Source organism: Pyrenophora tritici-repentis, chromosome 4, assembly GCF_003171515.1.
Source record: "Pyrenophora tritici-repentis strain M4 chromosome 4, whole genome shotgun sequence".
Classification (NCBI taxonomy): domain Eukaryota; kingdom Fungi; phylum Ascomycota; class Dothideomycetes; order Pleosporales; family Pleosporaceae; genus Pyrenophora; species Pyrenophora tritici-repentis.
This window is the reverse complement of record NC_089393.1, coordinates 1,752,844-1,774,168: the sequence shown is the minus strand read 5'-3', so window position 1 is coordinate 1,774,168 and position 21,325 is coordinate 1,752,844. Positions and strand designations below refer to the sequence as shown.

General features: G+C 50.2%; 8 protein-coding genes across 8 annotated transcripts; 5 read left to right on the top strand and 3 right to left on the bottom strand.

Moving 5' to 3' along the window:
• Nucleotides 1-1,318: 1,318 nt before the first annotated feature.
• PtrM4_094660 (MntH, Mn2+ and Fe2+ transporter NRAMP family) lies at nt 1,319-3,244 on the top strand (the record flags this gene model as incomplete). The annotated part of the gene is made up of 4 exons (XM_066107098.1): nt 1,319-1,742; nt 1,801-2,030; nt 2,079-2,347; nt 2,398-3,244. The coding sequence occupies 4 exons, from the start codon at nt 1,319-1,321 to the stop codon at nt 3,242-3,244; spliced, it is 1,770 nt and encodes a 589-aa protein (XP_065962766.1).
• Nucleotides 3,245-3,942: 698 nt separating this feature from the next.
• PtrM4_094650 (BetA, Choline dehydrogenase and related flavoprotein) lies at nt 3,943-6,054 on the bottom strand (the record flags this gene model as incomplete). The annotated part of the gene is made up of 2 exons (XM_066107097.1): nt 3,943-5,917; nt 5,990-6,054. 2 exons carry the CDS (start codon nt 6,052-6,054, stop codon nt 3,943-3,945), a joined length of 2,040 nt encoding a protein of 679 aa, XP_065962765.1.
• A 1,160-nt stretch (nt 6,055-7,214) lies between these two features.
• PtrM4_094640 (uncharacterized protein) lies at nt 7,215-7,849 on the top strand (the record flags this gene model as incomplete). The annotated part of the gene is made up of 3 exons (XM_066107096.1): nt 7,215-7,316; nt 7,374-7,512; nt 7,569-7,849. 3 exons carry the CDS (start codon nt 7,215-7,217, stop codon nt 7,847-7,849), a joined length of 522 nt encoding a protein of 173 aa, XP_065962764.1.
• Nucleotides 7,850-7,920: 71 nt separating this feature from the next.
• Nucleotides 7,921-8,808, top strand: PtrM4_094630 (uncharacterized protein; the record flags this gene model as incomplete). The annotated part of the gene is made up of 1 exon (XM_001934144.2): nt 7,921-8,808. The coding sequence occupies one exon, from the start codon at nt 7,921-7,923 to the stop codon at nt 8,806-8,808; it is 888 nt and encodes a 295-aa protein (XP_001934179.2).
• Nucleotides 8,809-10,343: 1,535 nt separating this feature from the next.
• PtrM4_094620 (oxidase) lies at nt 10,344-11,828 on the top strand (the record flags this gene model as incomplete). The annotated part of the gene is made up of 4 exons (XM_001934145.2): nt 10,344-10,671; nt 10,730-10,882; nt 10,937-11,438; nt 11,498-11,828. 4 exons carry the CDS (start codon nt 10,344-10,346, stop codon nt 11,826-11,828), a joined length of 1,314 nt encoding a protein of 437 aa, XP_001934180.1.
• A 1,146-nt stretch (nt 11,829-12,974) lies between these two features.
• On the bottom strand, nt 12,975-14,689 carry PtrM4_094610 (Melibiase domain containing protein; the record flags this gene model as incomplete). Its single annotated transcript, XM_066107095.1, has 2 exons — nt 12,975-14,173; nt 14,227-14,689. The coding sequence occupies 2 exons, from the start codon at nt 14,687-14,689 to the stop codon at nt 12,975-12,977; spliced, it is 1,662 nt and encodes a 553-aa protein (XP_065962763.1).
• Nucleotides 14,690-17,340: 2,651 nt separating this feature from the next.
• On the top strand, nt 17,341-19,122 carry PtrM4_094600 (ProP, Permease major facilitator superfamily; the record flags this gene model as incomplete). The annotated part of the gene is made up of 5 exons (XM_001934147.2): nt 17,341-17,417; nt 17,472-17,842; nt 17,896-18,631; nt 18,679-18,725; nt 18,776-19,122. The coding sequence occupies 5 exons, from the start codon at nt 17,341-17,343 to the stop codon at nt 19,120-19,122; spliced, it is 1,578 nt and encodes a 525-aa protein (XP_001934182.2).
• A 159-nt stretch (nt 19,123-19,281) lies between these two features.
• Nucleotides 19,282-20,373, bottom strand: PtrM4_094590 (FabG, Dehydrogenase with different specificities (related to short-chain alcohol dehydrogenase); the record flags this gene model as incomplete). Its single annotated transcript, XM_066107094.1, has 4 exons — nt 19,282-19,394; nt 19,446-19,598; nt 19,652-19,895; nt 19,945-20,373. 4 exons carry the CDS (start codon nt 20,371-20,373, stop codon nt 19,282-19,284), a joined length of 939 nt encoding a protein of 312 aa, XP_065962762.1.
• Between the last annotated feature and the right edge of the window lie 952 nt (nt 20,374-21,325).

Sequence of the window (21,325 nt, the reverse complement as noted above, 5' to 3'; positions counted from 1 at the left end):
TTTAGGCTGAGTAACTACAAATTGAACACAAGTCTACGACATCTCATAAGTTCTTGTGAACTTTCCGCTACGTCTGCGCTATGCCGTCTCATCGAACGAGTGCAGGCACATGATAGTTAGTGGCAACTGGGAGAGCCCAGACCACCCTCATCATCGTCTACGATACATTGTAGCTCGACGGATACGCATTCGGGCTAGCACGCCAGATCATGTATGATCTGGAACCTTCTGGCAACATCGGGCCGATGGGTTTGGGCATGCTTCCAATTTCCCGAGCGATCCACCTTGCTCATGGTGAAGTGTGCTGTGATAGCCGTTCGGAATCCTTCTTTCCGGGTCAGGAATATCAGCATGGCATTCATGAAGATGCGCGCAAACGACAGCAAGCGGGGCGAAAAGATTGACGCAATGTTTTGATGCGATGTTCATAATACGAAGCTGAGTGGCGTTGTCGACGTAAGCAGTGGCCGGTGGGCGTCGGAGTAAGCAGCACCCTTGGCGTTGAGGTGTGACGGATCGCGCCTGCCGTTAGGACTGCGGAAACAAAGCAAGCGCTTTTAGTTCATAGATGGCAATGTCAGTGAATCTAGATGACTGTAGGATGTTTGAATCTGCTTCTCTCGTACAATATGCCACACATGGAGTTGAATCGATCAGACGCGGAAGCCAACGGTAGTCAATGTCAACGAACACCTTCAGGATCGACCAAAATCAATAGTTCAGTGTAGAAGCCAATGTTTTGATCACCAACTGGCTCGAAAATCAATACATTGAGCTGATCTCCCGACACCGTTCGTTGATCATCTTGCTTACGGTAAAAGGTCCGTCCGACGGGAAACATAGGATCCGAGCTCCCAAAGAAGACCCTACCCAATCCGAGGTTATCCAGAAAGACCCTAGAATTTCTGGAGCTAACGTGCATGCTACACATACGATGCCGGAACTGAGTGCCGCCCAAGAGGCGAACGCGCTGGCCAATTTACCCACCCTGCAAGCATGCGACGGGTCACTTTGCTGCACTGATGGCACCATGCCCTACACCGCCCTTCATAAAGTGTTGTATTGACGAGATAGATCGAAACACCGCGAATTGTAGTCTTCCAAGCTTCAGATGTGATGGCGTGAGAAGTCGCGCTGTTTTCAGTGGGGCCTGTGAATGACGACACTGGTGGAACACGTTCTGCGTTAGCAGCAACTAGCAACTTCTTTGTCATCAGCGTGCTCTTGCACTTATTCAGCTTCTTCCCCTAAACCACGCAAAAAAGCTACCAAGCAGCTTTCGATTTTGACAGGCATCGTATGCGAATCCGCCTGTGCAATGAACTGTCCGTCGCGCGTGGATCCGGAGTTTCCGGAGGGCTACAACCAGAACCCTAATGCATTGAATGCGGACGCGACGACGAGAGCCGATCTCGGATTCGTGGCGAATGAAAGAGCGAGAGATGGCCGTGCGATAGATTGTTTGGATAAGGATAATGATATTGCTCCTAATCCATCGCAAGTTGATGAGGGCAGCCGTGCGAGTGCATCGAAAGCAGGCTATGGTCTGCGCATGAGGAGCGATGCCGCGAACAACACGGGCTTGCGCTTTTCAGAAGACATCACAAGGCCTTCTGGTACAACGAACAATATTCCATTGGCCCACCGAAAAGGAGTCTTTGGTGGTACGGTCGAGGTCGTACGCAAGTACCTGACATTCGTCGGCCCTGGGTTCATGGTTGCTGTTGCTTATATTGATCCCGGTAAGCATTTTTGCTGAGCATTCCTTTGGGGGATGGGTGGAGTACTAATTGTCTACAGGAAACTACGCTACCGACATCGCCGCTGGTGCTTCATTCGAATACAAACTACTCTTCGTTGTACTTATGTCAAATATTTTCGCTATATTTCTCCAATCTCTTTGCATCAAGTTAGGTTCGGTTACTGGAATGAACCTCGCGGAGAATTGTAGGGCGCATCTTCCACTGTGGCTAAATTACGTGCTTTACTTCTTTGCCGAGTCAGCCATCATTGCGACAGACATTGCTGAGGTAAGCTACACGCACCGATGAGCTATGGAGCTCGACTAACAGATACAGGTCATTGGTACAGCGATTGCTCTCAACATTCTTCTTCATATACCCCTAGTCGCGGGATGTGCTATATCCATTCTAGACGTCCTTATTATACTCCTCTTTTATTCGCCTTCTGGTACCATGGCTGCCATACGAGGCTTCGAAATTTTTGTCGCTCTGCTGGTCTTGGGCGTTGTTGTGTGTTTCTGTTTCGAGCTCAGCAAGGTCCACGCATCCGCGGGAGAGGTCCTACACGGCTATGTGCCTTCTTCGACGCTGATCAAATCTCAAGCGTAAGATTGGCCCATCCTCTGCATACACCATGATTACTTATACTGCCCAGACTTTACCAGGCCTGTGGCATTCTGGGCGCCACGGTCATGCCTCACAGCCTCTACTTGGGGAGTGGTATCGTGCAACCGCGGCTACGTGAGTACGACGATAATCATAATTCTACTTCTTTCTATGACGAAGACACCGGATCTCTAATCGACGAGCTCAAGTACAAGCCTTCACTAGCTGCTATCAAGCACTGCATGTCTTATAGTATCATCGAGCTCACCATTTCGCTCTTCACATTCGCGCTTTTCGTTAATTCGGCTATTGTCATCGTTGCAGGCGCATCGCTTTATGGTCAATCTGAAGCGGCAGATGCAGATCTATTCTCTATTCACAGCCTACTTTCACGCTCTGTCGCCCCTGCTGCCGGCACCTTGTTCGCCTTGGCGCTACTTTTATCCGGACTATCCGCCGGCATTGTCTGCACCATTGCCGGACAAATGGTCTCAGAGGGGCAGTTGAACTGGACCATCAAGCCCTGGATTCGTCGCCTCATTACTCGTTCGATTAGTATCACACCGTCTATCATAATCGCCGGCGCTGTCGGCAGAGAGGGACTGAGCCAGGCCCTCAATGGCAGCCAAGTGGCGCTCAGTGTTATCTTACCTTTCGTTAGCGCACCATTGATCTGGTTCACCTGCCGCTCCCGGTACATGAAGGTTGCGGTGCGGCACGACAATGATTCACCGCTACGAACAGCGGGATCCGCGGGAGTTGCGGATCATGATGTGAATGAGCACGTGCAAATGAGGAACCATTGGCTCACGGCGGCATTTGCGGTACTTATCTGGGGCGTAATAGTCGTTATGAATGTCGCAGCGCTGGTATTTGCCGGTATGGGTATCGCTTGATCCCGTGCTAGCATGTACATTACCGACCTGGACTTAGCTAGTGTTTCGTTGAGGGTGGGCTTAACGATTAGTGAAAGTAAATATGGAATACACAACATGATTGACATATGTAGCTCCCCTCCCATGATGCGTAGAGTGTATTACGAGTTGCACAGTGCCGAATATTTGGGTCGCGGGCTTGACTCGGGGCCACGAGGGGATTTGATTAATATCCAAGGAAATGCAAGTCGGCGTCGGGCACGGCTTTCTGTCGGGGGGTGTGAGGGACCTGAGTCAAGAAATCCTCTGTAACTTTCCTTGAGTATATTAAAGCTTGGTAAGGAGCGGGATCGAGGGACATGGGGATATAACATAGTGGTGGATCATAAGGTTCGTATATTGCGGGCGCTAAAGCGGGCGGATCATAGGGAGTGGGTTGATAGCTGTTGCACTTGCAAAGATCGACAAATCCTGGTCACCGCGTGGCAAAAGATAGACTCCAACCTTTAACCACCACGACATCAGTCATAAAACATTCAACAACACTTGGTAAGGAGACATGGTGTGGAACTCATGTAAAAGAAAGTAACGGTATTCATTTTACCATGATCTAAAAAATACATGCAAAGAAGGAAATAACGCCCCCGTTTTGGGTTATGACTCAATCTAGCGTGCGCCACCGTACTTATTTACAACTCTCCACATGAGTCGAAAAGACTTTAGCGACTAGACCTAGCTGCCGCAAGAATGACATCGGATGCCTTCTCGGAGATCATGTAAATGGAAGCCACAATGAAAGTACCAGGGATCTTGGCGAAGGCGGAAGCATCCACGACACGGAGACCCTCAACACCGCGTACCTTGAAGTTGCTGTCGAGAACAGCCATCGGGTCATTGTCGGCGCCTATAGGGCAAGAGCAAGAAGCGTGGTGGCCCCAAGCCTGATACTTGGCGAATTCCTTCAACTGCTCGTCGGTCTTGACATGTGTGCCGGGCCAGATTTCCTTGAATTTGCCGTCAATAGGAATGAGATCGTTGAAGATCTTGCGACTGTGCTTCATTCCTTCAAGCAAGGCCTGGAGATCATCGTCACCGCCAACCTTGAAGTTGTTCTTCTGGATCTCGGGGACGTCCTGGGGGTTGGAGCTGCGCAGAGTAACGGTGCCAGCGTTGTTGCGAGATTCAGCCTTGAGAGTGAGCCATGTCCAGTGGTTTCCGCCCTTCGTAGCATTCTTGAAGAAATGGGGGTAGTAGCCATTGAAAGCAGCGGGCCAACCTGCAATAAGGAGATCAGCGTTGCCATTGATGGTGTTGGAAGCCCTCTTAGTGTAAGCAATTGCGACACCGTTGGTAGCGTAGGCACCCTTGCCAATACCGAGAGGAAGCTTCTCCCACTTTTCAAGGCACTTGTCTTCGCCTTCAAGGAAAGTGCAACCGTTGAGTAGGGCAAGCTTGGAAGGGGCTTCGCCCATGACTGGAACCTCGTAGCGGTCCTGAAGGTTCTTGCCGACACCGGGGAGATCCTTGATAACCTTGATGTTGTGGCGCGTGAGCTCGTCCTTGGGGCCAATGCCGGAGAGCATCAAGAGTTGAGGGGTGTTGAAGGTACCAGCAGACAGAATAACCTCGCGAGTAGCCTTGACGGATCCCTTGGTACCCTTGTGGGTTTGGGGGTCGTGCCTTGGGTCTGCTGCGTAGAGCGATTTTCCGGTCAAGAAGTCGACACCAGTGGCCTTGGGCTTGCCGTTTACCTGGGCGAAGTTGACCTTGGTGACCAAAGTGTTGAGCTGAATGTCGAGATGGTACTTGCGGCTTCCATCCCTGTTCTTCGCATTTACGACATCACGCATGAAGTCAACGGGGCCAGCGCGTTCGTATTCCGGGACCTTCATGGCGAGAGGAATTTGCCACAGACCTTCTTGCTGATCGCGAGACTTGCCCGGGCGGTTAAAGTCGCGAGTAAGAACCGAAGCGAGGCCAGTGGCTGTACTCAAAAGTGATGAGATGAGACCTTTGCCCATAGCACTGGCAGCAGCTAGGACGAGTGAGATAACCTTGGCGTCTTGCGCAATCAAGGTCAAGTCAGTGACCGAGGTCGTGAGCCAGCCATCGTATCCATGGCCAACAATGCTGCTAGGCAGATAGCGCGACTTCTCCAAACGTGTGAAGTACTTCCGCATCTGGCTTGGTGCCCAAGAGTCATCGCCTGTGATACGCTGAATGTGCTCCCAATCACTCTCGTACGGGTAGAGGGTGATAAGGGCATTGTGAGAAGTACAACCACCCCAACTACCAACACGTGGGTAGAGGATGCCGAGGGGCGTGGCACCGGAAGGGGGATTGGCGCCAGTGTACATAGAACCATCAGGTAGCTTGTAGGTGAGCTTGGTGTCCATCCTCATCTCTGCTTCCTCATCGAAATGCTTGACATAGTAGTTCCATGCCATTTCCTTGTATTCGGCAGCAACAGCGTGCAAGACGGGTACTCTGTACTGTAAGCTGTTGGTCTCATCACCGCCAGCTTCGAGGAGAAGGACCTTGTAGCCACCGAGAGCAAGCCTGGCTGCGAGAGGTCCACCACCAGCTCCAGAGCCGACAATGACATAGTCGTAGGGCTCTAGAGTGGTGGTATTGGTAGCGCTCTGGGCGCGCTTTACATTTGCACCGCTATAAGGTGTGTGGTGCGCACCGTCACTGCAATCTCGTCAGTGCTCCATCGCGAAAGTGTGCCCGCAGTAGGGCCTCATATGGAGACATGTTACTCACATAATACGGGCGGTACTGAAAGAGCTAAGTAAGGAGAGGACGGTCAATGCCTTGAGAACAATCATGGTAGCGAAATGGGATGAATTAGAGGCCTAGGAATGAAGATAAAAAACGAGAGATATTAGGCTACGCTTCGGCGAGAGAGCGTGTACGGAAGGAAGAAAGGAAGTGCTCCCATTCGAGACTTATACTGGGGTGCGACTTCAAACTCGAGTAGCCATCGCGGACGTGCCGGCGGCTGCTGTTGTCCACATGCTGATTGAGATCATCGCTCGCTTACCCTTTTGGTTTTGACTCTGAATACGACAGCCCTTACTCGAACATCTTTACCCGTCTTACACACCTCCGGCACGGAAGTATGCAATGTGCTCTAGTGGGCCCTAAATGTTCTAGTGTATGATGAATGCCCTAGTAGATCCCACCACGCGGTCAGTGAGTGGCATCGGGCACTTTTCATATGGCTACCGGGGCGCAGTCTGTGCACACCCAGCGACATACCGGGATACCCTCCATATCGGGTCGTATCCCTGTTAGCACTAACGTCAATCAGCAAAGTCAGCCAAAATTTCTCTTTGTACAGAGATTGGGTGTTGATCTTACTAAACCGCTTTCTGCTTGACGAAGGGGCTAACTAGACCGCGCCTCCAACGTGCATCGCGAAGTCAGTTGTTATCTCCGCTCTTACCTCACCCTACCTACTTAGGTATGCAATCAAAAACTTTGAAATGATGGATATCAGCACATGCGAGAAGGGATGTTTTTCTAGAATTCCCGTACACGAGACTTGAAAACCAGACAGCCTCCACCTGCTGGAAGTCGGGCCGAGGGCAGTTGGCGTAACTTTACCTGCACATATACCCCGGCTCCTTGACAGGGTGGCATGGACGATTCTTCCCCATTGTCATCATTATTCTCGTTGCGACCTTCTTTGAGCAGCCCTTGCAGCTCACCCCTCGTTGGGTTCCGTAATCCGAGCTTGTCAACGCTCTCTCCACCGATCCATAATTTAGTATGATTGACTCTTGGCCCCGATAAACATGGGTACTTCTTGTGGTGCCCTCACGAGTCTGTCGGAGTGCCGTGCAGTTATGGTGATCAAGCCTTACATATTCCATTGCCTCCGAGGATTCGACGTCCAATGCGCCCTTAGGCTGTTCACAATTTGTCTTGCCCAAGTCACTCGTTACTGCCTTCTTTGCTCGACACCTATACATCATATTTCATCATGCGGTTGCAACTTCTGATAGCGTTTCTTACAACCTTTGTGGTTGCCGTTCGGGCTCAGGGCGGACTCCTGGCCTTGGCCGAACACATGCCAAAGTGCTCGGTATGCCATCCTTTCCAAGGTTTCACATCCGAAACTAGATCTAACTTCTCCGTATAGCTAGCATGTTTCATGCAAGAGCTTCCCAAGTCAACCTGCGCTGCAAACCTCACTTCGGAGTGCTTGTGTAGTAATGACGCTCTGAATGCTGCTGTAGCAGTCTGTGCCAAGAAAACATGCTCGGTATATGAGCTTCTACGTAAGGGCATATTTCCGCCAAACACCCGCATACCTAGAGACTTACGGCTGTGATAGAGACAAAGAATGTCAGCAACAAGGGTTGCGGAGTCCCGGATCGGTACAAGGGTGACAAATTCATCGCCATTGGTGTCTCGGGGTGTGCTCTAGCAGTAACGGCCTTCGTGCTGAGAATGCTGGCCAGCTTGGGCAAAAAAGGCCGCCAGGTATCATGGGATGACCTTACGATGGGCATTGTCGTCTTGCTCAACATACCTCCCACTGTGTTTACCTATTACCGTAAGCATGTTCGTGTTCCGCGCTTGCTACACAACCTTACTAATACACTGCAGTGGTGAAGAACGGCCTCGGACGAGATATCTGGACATTGACCGACGTCCAAATCACCAACGTCTTGAAGTTCTACTTCATGGGAGAGATCTTCTACGTAGTCGCCCTCGGAATCTCCAAGATCTCCATCCTCTTCTTCTACCTCCGCGTCTTCCCAGCCAAGAGTTTTAAGATCCTCACGTACAGCGTTATGGGTGTATCGGCAGCCTATACGATCGCATTCTTCTTTGCAACTACCATGCAATGTTGGCCTATCCGCCACGCCTGGACACAGTGGGATGGACTCCACGAAGGCAGATGCAATAATATTCATCTCCAGGGTTGGATTGCTGCCGCTGTCAACATTGCGCTTGATGTTGTCGTCATGATACTTCCCATGAAACATCTCGCAGCGCTGAACATGAGTTTGAAGAAGAAGCTGATGGTCATGTCCATGTTTTCAGTCGGTATCTTTGTCGTCTTCGTCTCGGCCATCCGTTTATACTCCCTCATCCATTTCGCCTCCACGGAGAACATCACCTGGAACTACGTCGACGCCGGTATCTGGAGTTTGATCGAAATCAATGTCTCAATCATTTGCGGATGCATGCCTGCCCACCGACTGCTAATCGTCAAATTATGGCCAAAGATGAGGGCGAACCTCGCCTCGAGCATGAACCTGTCAACCAAGAAGTCTACCAACCTCAGCACCACCGATTCCCAGTTACCGGTTGAGAAGGTGGTAACGCGGATTTCGTGCAAGCCCAAGAAGAAAGACGAGGACAATTTCATCCCGCTCGTTGACATGGACAACAGCGATCGAACCAGGTTGACGAAGGCAGATCACAATTCACGAGAGTCCGCTGGATGGATCACGCAGACTCACACTGTGGAAATCAGCATGCGCGATGCCTCGAGGATGAAGAGTAGAGAAGCACCACCGCCCGATTGGACGGAGAAGCCTACGACAGGAAAGGAACACGTTTGATGTTATCTCGAATTGCTCGGTGTTTGGAATGAACCGACCGAACCGAGCATGTGCCACGAGCGGCTTTATTTACGTCTTTGAAGCGATACAGCGTGTGGTCAATGTTCCCTCCCCAGGTCTTTCGGAAATTTTTCTTAGGTTTTCAAGAGAGGTTTTTTTGGAAACGACTTCTTCAACATGTATATATGATATTCTTCTTTTCAACCCCCACATACTCATTCGCCTGACTTTAGGGCATCGACAAAGTCTTCTCCTTGATTCTTGCTTGGCGCAAAACTCGCTTGTGGGAGACGGCAGCCGTGCAGCGAAACAAGCGGCAGTAAGCTTCCACGCCAAGTCATTGTTGACAATTCAGGCCCTGGCTGTGGGGTAGGGAAGTAGGGAACGCTGACCCGGTCAGGGGGCGGGACTGTCAGTCTCGGCAAGGATTGTCCTTGCTACCTAGGTAGGGATAGCTCTGGTGTCACTTACCACCTCTGCACGTCCCACCGAAGATAGGAATTTTTTGACTGCTTATTTTCCTCGATCTCCTGATATTTGAAGGCCCTACGAGAGGGGCTTAGATGGACTGAGGTTTTACGAATCCACGTAAGATCTTCAAAACGGCCCTTCGGTTCAGCACAGAGATAGGTACTAAGGCAATGTACCTGCATGCAGAATTAAGCGAATGACATGTCTAGAAGCCGAAGCGAGCTTCAGACGCGGGAACAGTCTCACTGCGCAGATGCAGTAGTGTCATGCATTCTGCAGATGGACAGTATGTACATAGGCCAATGGGCATCAGGCCCAGGAACGAGGCTGGACCGCGCGGATGGAGCAAGCTAAGCCGACACTGCATGCGAAATACGAATCCCCCTCAGTTCTACCACCTTCATCGTGACGCGGATGGCTGCCAAGGCTGAAGAAGAGCTCCGCTTCATCTTGGTAATACGGATTTAATTGGCTAGCTCAATCGAGCCGACCATTCGGACCTTTGATTCGGACCTTTGAACTCCCTGCTCCAGGCGATCCTGCCCATTTTTTCCATTGCCAGTCCTCTATCAATCAAACCTTCTCCACAAACTTGTGAGCGACATCGGGATGCTTGCTCCAATCGACGTTATCCCGATGTTGAAAGATCTGCTCCAGCTCAACCCCCTTTGGGTACCAAGGTACATCGGTTGAACGGCCCGAGTCTAGTGTTGCTCTCCACATGCTCAGCACGATCCCCAAGTTCTTTTGGGCCTCCGAAATGATGATTGACGTTCGTTCACTGTTGTACCCACCCCAAGCGAGAGTACTACGAGAATCTTTTTCGATTGCCGTAAATACTCCGACGGTACGGAACCCCTAGCTATGTGCATGGCAGTTGATTCGCGTCACACCGCCGGCATGGCCCCAAAAGGCTTAATTTTGCCTGCTACCTCGGGGGTAGTATCCGCTGCGGCGCTGACGAACGACTACCAACTCATTCGCGTCTTTCGTTACCCACAAGTGTCAGCATCTCACTTTTTATTCTCCGACTTACAAAGTCCCCTTAACCCAATACGCTCATTATGAAGTTCACCTTCGCATTTCTCACGCTCCTTACTGGAAATACTTTTGTCAATGCTTTTCCTGCTTTCAATCCAAGAAATCTTGAGGGGCTTACACCCGACAGACTGACTGCAGTTCTCCAAAAAGTGGACGAGCTCAGGAACGCTAGGGATTCCCTCTTCGACGCGAAGAAGCCCCTTGATATCACCGGAAAGCATGCCTTCCAGCCTCCCCGTGATACTGATAAGCGCGGTCCTTGTCCTGGGCTGAACGTTTTGGCAAACCACGGATTTATTTCTCGCGATGGCATCACCAGCTTCGCAGAAGTTGTTACAGCTGTCAATCAAGGTTCGTGTGTTATGTTACATGGTAGAAATTGTTCACTTCTAATGAGTATGTCCTTAAGTGATGGGTATGGGCATAGAGCTCTCTCTCATACTCGGTATCATGGGTACTGTCTGGACAGGCAACCCGCTATCCCTGGACCCCAGTTTCTCCATTGGAGGTAAACCTGGGCCGGAAGCACAAAACCTCCTTGGAAACGTCCTTGGTCTTGTCGGTATGATGCTTTCCCTTCAGCTGCGCGTTTAACATCATGCTCATAAAACTTCAGGTCCTCCTCGGGGTCTGGATGGTTCCCATAATTGGCTCGAGGCGGACGCGTCCCTTACGCGCAATGACTTGTACCTCACGGGCAATGCCTGGACAATGAACATGACGCTCTTCCGTGATTTCCACGATCGCGCTGATGAGAATGGTGTTCTCTCCATGGATGCAATCAGCGACCAGGCCGCTCGCCGTTGGAACGACAGCGTCAATACCAACCCGCAATTTTGGTACGGGCCCATCACTGGCATGATTAGCCGTAACTCCGGAATTCTCTTCCTCGGCCGCCTGCTAGCAAACCACCCCCCGGAACATCCCACCGGCATCCTCACTCAAGAGATCTTCCGGAAGTTTTTCGCTGTCTACGAGAAGGAAGATGGAAGCTTCGAATACCGTGAGGGTCATGAAACCTTCCCCAGCAACTGGTATCGCACACCACTAGAGTATGGTCTGGTTCCGCTTAACTTGGACCTAGTTTCATGGTGGTTGAGGAATCCGGTCCTTGCCAGGTATGTCGGGCGTTTCCTTCATTTCAGATCTTAGCCATCAGTGCTGACTTATTGTAAAGCATCGGCGGCAATACCGGTACTGTTAATTCATTCACTGGTCTGGACCTCCACAACATCACTGGCGGCATATTGAACACAGCAACCCTCCTCGAGAAGAACAACCTCCTTTGCTTTCTTTTCGAGTTGCTCAAGTCGTTCATGCCCAATTCACTCTCTCCACTTATGAAGAGTCTTGAGCTTCCGATCAAACTGGTCACCGACATCCTTGAGACGCCCCTCCTGAGCCTCGCTTGCCCTGCATGGAAAGATCTTACCGAAGGCGGTGAGCCACTGTGGGATGTTATCCAACATACGTACCCCGGCCCGAAGCAGTTCGGATCCAGCTTGTAAACCCATAGGCAAGGCCAGAATCCTGGAGAACAACCGGTGGAGGCACAGACAGGCGAGAAGGAATGTACCACAGTAGTACGTAATTTATCATTTACATTCTTGATATGTGAGTGGTGCCACATGCTGAAGTCTGAAGTGATGAAGCTGTTAGTTCCCGTATATGCTCCGATGTTGACGGCCGTGCGTTGGCTAGATCCTAAGGGAAGCACTGGTTTGCATACTCTGCATCCTCACAGTATATTGTATCCCAGGGGCGGCTGTATCGTCAAGCGCGGTGTTGAAAGTCTTGCCAAGATACACAGACATTTTGCGTTACTAGATACAACATGTGGTGGTAGTGTTTGCCTCATAGTTAATTGCAACTCGATCTATAGCCCGTAATACAATATCTGCAGGTAAGAGCGCAAGAAGATGATGTCGGGTTCCGCGGACTGAGAACAGGATCGCTAGGTAGTCGGCATGATGTGAGGTGAATACCGACTAGAAGAAAAACAGTTGTGCCGTACATAGAGACGGCCCACGGGCCATGGATTTGGCCGAGCCGCTGCACAAGATGAGTAAGTAAGACACTCGTATCCATTGCCGCATGGTTCGGTTCGGGCTGGGATCCGCATGATCTGAAACACAGTAAGTAGTTGCTCCTGGTACTCACGGCATGGAGTCATCTCGCCTGTCCCCTCACAATTTACCCGTCATAATCCCGGCAAATTCGTTACGAGGGTTGCGTCGGCTACGAACCCTCGCTTTGAGTCTAGACAGCGTTTCTTCGTCCAGAAAAGCATCTTGGCAGTACAAAAAAAATCCAAGCAGCTCTATCTGACGAATGCGGCCTAGAGAATGTGGTTGAAAACGCCACGGTGAATGCGAGGACGGAGGATGTCTTTGCTAGGTTAGTACCACCCCCAGGAAATTTGATTGCCATCCTTCAGCGACGAGGATTCATCCAAATACTTTCGCCAACGTCACAATGAGCCAGTAGCACTTCATAGACATTTCAGCAATTTGGAGAAATCGTAATAAGCATGTGGAGAAAGAGGGATAAATGATCTGTATGTCGCAAGAGGTGTTTATAGTCACGTCTACCTTTACGCTGTCTCGTTGTTTGAAAAACAGCCTTACTAAGGGATGTCGTGTTCGTCACGCGATCTACGCGACCACTCCAATACGATCGAAATCGGGCCCGTTAGCGCTTCCAGCACCAGAGATTGTAATAGTGTTCGTCCCCGTGGTGCTAAATCCTGACAGCTCGACAGCATAGCCCTTAGTGACGTCCTTGTCCCAATTATATCCCGTTAACGGGAAGCTCACCGTCTTGGCTGCTCCTCCGTTCACGCTGATAGATGCAACGCGCTCATTGCTGCCTCCCATATAATCGACCTGCCCGTTAATGTAGTCGATGAGGATGGATTGTGTGGCCTTGGAAGTGCGGATATTGGAGAGTGTCAGACGGCCGTTCGATGAGCCACCGATGTTGCCGACTCGGTTGTTGGAGGTGCAGCCGGAGCAAGACTGAATGTTTGCGCCAGAGGATAGGGACCCGGTCGATGCGGAAATATATGTGTAGGTAGGTTTGACAGCTGTTGAGCGCACGATGTTGGAAAGTCGAAGGACAACAGAGCCGTGCGCTTTGACCTGCTTTGAGAAAGAAGAACCTGTGGTAATTGTTCCTGCCCACAAATCCTTCATAGTCGCAGACGTGATGCCGAGGTCCGATAGCTGCACACTGAGCGTACGGGCGGAGTTGCTGAGATCGACAGCTAGCACAGCCATGTCGCCGTTCGCAAGGTCTCCAGCCCACAGGTCACGATCGCCGCTCCAGCGCTGGCGGAGTGTAACCGGCTTGACCGCCGAATCTTGGTTGATAGCAATGAGGTCCTTATTCTGCAAAACAGCAACAAGCTCATTAGACAGATTCGGTACATCGGTAGAGATCATGAGTGCCGATTTCAACATAGCCCATGCGGCAAAATGCGTAGCTTGCTCGTCGAATGTCATGCCGTTGTTTCCGACCATGAGCAGGTCAGCATCGGCAATGTGTCCTGGACCGGTCAATCCAGACTTTGCGATGTGAATAGCTTGGTTATAGATTCGGAACATGGACGCCCAACCCGAAGTAATGTCGTCGGAGAGGCGGAAGGAGGTAGAGATGCCCTTTGTCCACTGAACAGGACCTTGCAACCCGGAAGAGGTAGTAAAGGGAACACCCCACTGGCAGATCAAAAGCCCGGGGATGCCCACTCGCTGGAGTTCTTTCCACATGGTACCCATCCGGGTGACGAAATCGGTCCTGGCGTTTTTAGGCGCATTCTGGCTGGCTGCCGGGCCATCAGCGTAACAGTTGTCATCTAAGAGATTATAAGCTGGGGTATAAGAAGTTAATCTCGTTTTCAGGTCTTACATTTGACGTATTCAGTGTTCAGCGTCTTGAAGAAATCTGCATCTGCAGCTTCATGTCCAAGTGAGCCAAGGACGGGCGAAGGCGACTGCGGGTCGCACATCCTCACACCGGCATCCGAGTACATGGTCCACTTCATTCCCTTGGATCGCGCAAGGTCACTGAGTGGCTTCAGACCACCTGGAAAAGCATTCAGATCAACTTTCAATGCGCCGTTGGAGGAGTTTCGCTGGCCATCTCTCGAAGCCCATCCACAGTCAATCTGGAAAAACTTGTAGCCCACGTTGACGAAACCGCGACTAGAGAGAGAGTTGATAGCCGTGGTGATCTTCTGGGTGTTTGGGCTGCATGACATCTGGTTGTAGGAGTTCCATCCCATCACTGGTGTCTGTTGGAAGGATTGAGCTGCCACCTGGGATACCGATGCCCCGGCAATGGCGACGAGGGCTGAGTTAGTCCAAATCATGATGTCAGAATAGTTGGAAGTTGGCGTAGGTACTCAAGCAGACCTCTCGTTGCACAACCATTCCTTCTCTTTATATTACAGCATTTGGAGTACATGCAAGATCACGAAGACTAATTTGCTTTTACCGGTGGCAGGAGTAGGTTCCAGCGCATGTGGGCAGGTGTCTTCCGGCATGACTTCTCTATGCAGTAGTCCTTGCGCTCTAAATACGCTGTTTTCAACAAGGAAGCCAGTGGCGCAACATCTTTCTTCCGCGAAATATATTGAAATTGTTGAGAATATTCCGGTCACCTGTCACGAGGACGCTAAGTCACATGACCCACACCGCTCTATATTAGCCGAGCTTTGTATAGTTAGCAATTGACACACTTACATGCCATGACTGAGAGAGTCATTCTTTCTCAACAGGTTATGAGCCCGGCTTACGCGCTTGCGTGTGCATTGTGAGTGTCCGGAGTGTCGTTTCTTCGATATGGGCAGCAAGCTGGTATATGCGTGTCTACGCCAGAACAACCCAGGAGGTCGTCGCCTTCTATATTCTAAGACACTGGGTCGTCGCCCTGGCTGCCGCGAAGGGTATTAAGTCCTGAAGACACTGGGCCGTCGCCCTGGCTACCGCGAAGGGTATTAAGTCCGAAGAAAAATGGACTATCGTCCGGAGAAGCTGGGAGCGTCTCGAAGATACCTTGGGCGAGTTATACCCAATTCCGACGCGCGAGTCGAAGAGAGCAATGGTTGCTCTATCCCTTTTCAACCAACCTTTTGACAACGATTCGAATACCTACCTACCGACGGTAACCATCGATTCTTCCGAAAACAACTCGAATTGCCTGCCTATCGATAGTAACCTTTCGAGACCTTCTTTTTAAACTAGTAGCTACAGTTCGACAGCTACTTTCAATTCCTTAAACTCGAAAACCTACCGTTTGACGGTGCTCGAAGTTTTTTTACTCTCTCGAACGCTACCCACCTACCCCACCCGATTTCTCGATCGATTTTTATCTTCTTTCCAAAGGATTTCGTTAAATAAACGCAAAGAAGCAAAGGCTTATATAACGATGGGGGAGAATAAGGGTGTTAGGGTCTGGAGCCCTGAATAGGACACAGACAAGGAGGCAGGAGCGGAGGAACGGAGCGGGGACAACAAGAGAGGAGAGCGTACATAGCTAGAGTACTGGGAGTACTAAGCTAGGGGAGCGCTAGGATAGAGGAGAGCGTACACAGCTAGAGTACTGGGAGTACCAAGCTGGGGGAGCGCTGGGACAGAGGAGAGCGTACACAGCTAGAGTACTGGGAGTACCAAGCTGAGGGAGCGCTGACTCTCACGTAGGAGTCGAGGGAGAGTCGGTATGTTGGTGATATCGATTCTACCTTGATTTTCAAACGCGAAAATTCTCTCGACCTTCTTTCTCGACCTTCTTTCTCGACCTTCTTTCTCGACCTTCTTTCTCGACCTTCTCTCTCGACCTTCTTTCTCGACCTTCTTTCCTCAACTCTTCACTCGGCCGATACCTCACTTTACTTGAGGGACTCGCAACGTAACGGCCACTATAGGGTGACAGGGAGGTTTCATTCTTGTTGACAAGGCACTTCTGGGGGAGTGTTGGAAAGTGCATGCAAGGCGTTCAGTGGAAGCATATAAAGGGAGAAGAAGCTTCGACTGCAAGACCTATACAAAGTAGTGGGTACAGCTGATCGGCTTATGGGGGAGTGTTGAGAATATTCCGGTCACCTGTCACGAGGACGCTAAGTCACATGACCCACACCGCTCTATATTAGCCGAGCTTTGTATAGTTAGCAATTGACACACTTACATGCCATGACTGAGAGAGTCATTCTTTCTCAACAGAAATCAAGATAGTTGTACGAGAAAACCATAAAACGCCCCACTATAGTCAAACAAGTAATAATAGCTCATCGTGTAAGACAGCAACGTAGCCAGTGAACGCGCTAAGGAAACAGCACTCTCACCAATGCAACTTATCAATCGTTTAACCTGCGACAGTGTGCTGAAGTAAGCACAAGGGCTGATGTTGTGCAAGCGGGCGCCGGGCGGGAGCTTTGTACCTGGTTCCCCACACTCGGCCTACTTGCCTCATTACCCCGCATTCGCCACACCTTCCGTCTTCCTTAGCCGACACTCTGCCCGCCTTCCCCAAATCAGTATTTCGCGATGCATTATTTCCGTGCTTGAACCTCAACATCGTCGCCGCCGTCATTGTGCCTCTTGCCCTAGTGGTTTCTTATCCCTTCTATCGGCTAAAACGCCGTGATCACCAGTCAAGTGGCTCACATGTGCACTGAGTGGGTCTGCGATATCTGGGGTATGGGGTATGTGACTCGAAATTGGAGAAGAGTGGAGTGACTTTTGAGAACTAGAAGCTTCAGGATAGACAATCTTTGCTTTTTGTGATGAAGATAAGCGGAGAATATCCCGAGGTTGAAGTTTTGAATTAGAATATAAAGTTGTGATTGTTGCTGCGGCTTGGTTACATATAACGATGCCTGGTACAAACCCGGCAGACTGGAGCACTTACTGACTTCAACTTCATTCGGAGGGGTTCTTCCTAGCCTCCTCTCAAAACGCGTCAAAGTCTGTGTCCACGAAAAGCTAGTGGTACGGTGGCCTGGACTATCTACTATCTCAGGCCATGCCGCGCAAATACCTTGGGGGCTCCGGGGAGCCGTTGACAGTCTGGATATCGATCGCAGCGAGTACAGTGCTCATGTAAGTTGAGATCAACCAATGGGCGAAACGTTTTACACTGTTGACATTTGGTAGCTTCTACGGTTACGATCAAGGCGTTTTCGGAAATGTTATCATATCGGAGAACTTTCTGCATACCTTCGGGTATCCGTCCGCCAACATGCAGGGCATCATGACATCCATATACAACATCGGATGCTTTATCGGGGCTATGAGCACCATATGGACGGGTGATATCCTCGGACGACCAAGACAAATTCTTTTCGGCTCTACAGTAATTGGCATTGGCGCTATTATTCAGTCGTGTAGCTCGACCGTCGCGACCATGATGGCTGGACGCGTTGTGGCTGGACTTGGGACTGGTATGAACACGGCAACAGCTGGTGTCTGGCAAGCCGAGACTAGCAAAATGAGCAGTCGAGGCAAGCTTGTCATTATTCAGATGGGTATGTAAAATCACCCTGGGACTCCCCTTACAACTCGGCTGATCAATCTTTAGCCAACTGCATCACTGGTTTCAGTATATCGAACTGGCTCACGCTTGGTTTATCTTTTGCACCGCGCGACATCGCATGGCGTTTCCCCCTAGCTTTTCAACTCTTTTTTACCCTGTGCATCTATGCCACCTGCCCTTTTCTCCCAGATTCGCCTCGTCTTCTCATACGAAAGGGCAAGCATGAAGAAGCACTAGAGGTTCTCTCGGCGCTCGAAGGCCACGGAGCAACACCTGAGTCAGCTTCGGTCGTCACGCAGTACAACATCATCAAGGACATTCTGGACCGCGAACACATGAACACATACACTCGGATGCAGCTGCTTACCGGAAAAGGACCGAGCGGCGTATTGCGACGCATGCTCTTGGGTGCATGGATGCAGGCAATGAACCAGATCTCGGGGATCAATGTGACATCCTACTACATGTCGTACATCTTCATAAACTCACTCGGAATTAGCGAGCTCCTTTCACGCATCCTGGCTGCCGCGGGCTCGGTCGACTATCTCATCTTCGCCTGTTTGGCATACTTCGTCGTTGAGCGATATGGCCGCCGAAAGGTCATGATGGTTTCCGCTGCGGCATGCTCAATTTGCTGGATTGTTATTGCTACTTCACAGGGCGAAACGGAGAAGGGCGGAGACTCCAAAAAGCTCGGCATTGTCGCCGTGTCGTTCTTCTTCGTGTTTTTCGCCAGTTTCGGCATGGGCGTGCTGGGAGTACCGTGGCTGTACCCGACTGAGTAAGTCATCATCTCCGACCACGTTCTATGGCCGCTGATACTCGTAGGATCAACGCTCTTGAGATGCGAACAAAAGGCGCTTCGCTTGCGATGGGTACTGGCTTTCATCAATCGTATTGCAGCACCATCACTAACTTGGCATAGCAACAAACTGGATTTGCAATTATGGTGTCGTACAGGCCACTTTGCCAGGCATTCAAAACCTCGGATACAAGTTCTGGATCATATGGGCAGTCATCTGCTTCAGCTTCATCCCCATCACGTACTTTCTCTACCCGGAGACAGCGAATCGTACATTGGAAGACATTGATCGATTTTTCGAAACCAAGCCCGGTCTACTTATCCATCACAATAAGCTAGCCGTTCAGCTACATCGTCCTGTGGAGTTCATCGAAGCCGATGCACGGATTGCTGCACATGAGGAAACTAAGTCTAGGAAGATTAGTAAGAAACCTAGCACAGAACATGCCGAGATGAAAGAAACAGTCTGAGTGGAATTTGTCGCCTGAAACGGGTGTTTTCACACTCTTGAACCCCATTAGAGTAGAAGTAGGGGATACAGATGCTACTATTGAACATTTCGAATGCAACGCTCATTTCATGGCCTGAGTTGTATGTATGAACCGATCTCTGTCTTGAACTTTCGGTAACTATGGCTCATTGCAGTATCCGTCAATAAAGTTAACTGTCAAGGTGTTTCTGTTCTCCTTAAGCAATGTCTCTCGTCCGATACTGAGGAGCTTTGACATATCCTGCCGACAGTCTGTATCATGTTAGCAATGTAGAATTGGCTGACAACAGCTGGAGAGCTTACCCAAAAACAGACCCCTAAGTTCCTTCCCTTGCCCGCTCGCTAGCCATGCGCAGGTTTGTCCACAAAGGGGCGGCTCATCCTTGAACAAGTGCTCGTAATACTTCTCATCTGTGATGTCCCCGTATTTCTGCTTTACATCTGCTGCAGCACCGACTTTAGGGGATTAGCATGTGTTCAGGCGTAGCAAATTAGCCCGACTCCCTTACCTCCGCCCATGTTCGATCGCACACCTCCCGGATGTAGCGCATACATGTGTATCGCCGGATCCAGACCGTCAAGCTCCATCTCCTTTTGCAGAGTATGCGTGGCGCGAATTAATGCTGCCTTTGAAGACACATAGCCTAGAGTCATGGGCACATCCACAGTACCGGACCTAGAGGCGATGTTGATGATGCAGCCATTGCCTCGATCGCGCATCTTCGGGAGGACAGCATGTATAAGCATCAAAGGCTGGAAATAAGATCAATCACGGATCCTTTCTGTAGTAGCAATTACTCACTGCTTTGAAGTTCACCTCAATCTGCTTCCAAAAACTGTTGAAAGTGCTCATAAGAAACGGCCTTTGGTCGAATATTCCCGCATTATTCACCAATACATCGATTGGCCCCAGCTGCTTTTGCACTTGCTCAAGGACTTCCTCAACTCGAGCTTGATTTGTAACATCGCATCCAAAAGCTTCCACCTTTCCGCCAAGGGCCAGGCATGTCTTCTTGGTTTGATCCAGCTTGTCGACGTTGAGGTCCAAGATAGCAATCCTGGCTCCAGACTTTGCGAGCGCTTCTGCAATGGCGGCGCCGATACCTCGACCCGCGCCGGTAATGACAGCTACCTTCCCTGAATTCGAGTTCTTGAGCGCTTCGGGTAGAATGGGGCCGTACGGGACGCGTTGCATGGGGAGGGTGCTGATGCCAAATTGAGCTGGATCCATAGTTGCAATTTTATTTTCTTCTTTTCGTAGAGTTGAACTTTACTCAGTTTGAGTGCCTAATTGCAGTCTTTTAGGTATAAGACGACCTGGTGCGGCATCCCACGTATGGATGCGGGGTGACTTTGGGGGATGCCGATGCCCCACACAAGCATGTGGGGTTATGAAAGAATCGGAAAACCATCACGGGTTTATGAGACGTGCGGATACCTCAGTCATGAGAAAGGGGGTTGCCGATACGACTGGGCCTGGATTGGACTTAGTAGGAGCTATCATGCTGTGGCTTACTCAAATGCGGTGGACGGAAGTGGCATAGCGCATTTGCATACAGAGCGGAACTGTTCCGAACTCTTCACACGAAAATGAGTCTCAACTAATAGTCTAGATCGCGAAGGCAATCAATTCCTGTGTGTGACTGTATGTCTAAGTAATGATTTGCAATTAAGATCGATCACACTTATCGAAGGTCGTTGTTTGCCAGCATCGAGGACATATCACACCACTAGGTACTTGGGGAATAAGATAGCATAACCATGAAAGAAGGAATGGATATAAAAGATATAGAACTGTTCATACATGCTAGTAAGATTTACCTATGTTAAAGAGAATCAGGTTGCTAGGGGTAGAAGTGGGTCGATGTGTGTAAAAGATGTGTGATAGCATTCACTCTGACGCTAGGACTAGCGTCGAGCTAGCAGCAACATGCTAAGGAAAGTCAAGGTCACTGCCTTCTCATTTCTATACGACCACAACGAACTCACCGTAATCTCCAAACCACTCAACAATGCAGGTGTCATACACGATCACCAACACCAACATGTCGAAACCCTCATCTGTACCGCAAGATGTGCAAGAGATGTATGTTTACCCACCGTTCCCTTATAGAAACTCTACTGACAAAGAAAGTGCACGAGTCAATCAACTCACCTTACCTTTTCTTTGCCTTCCTGGGGAG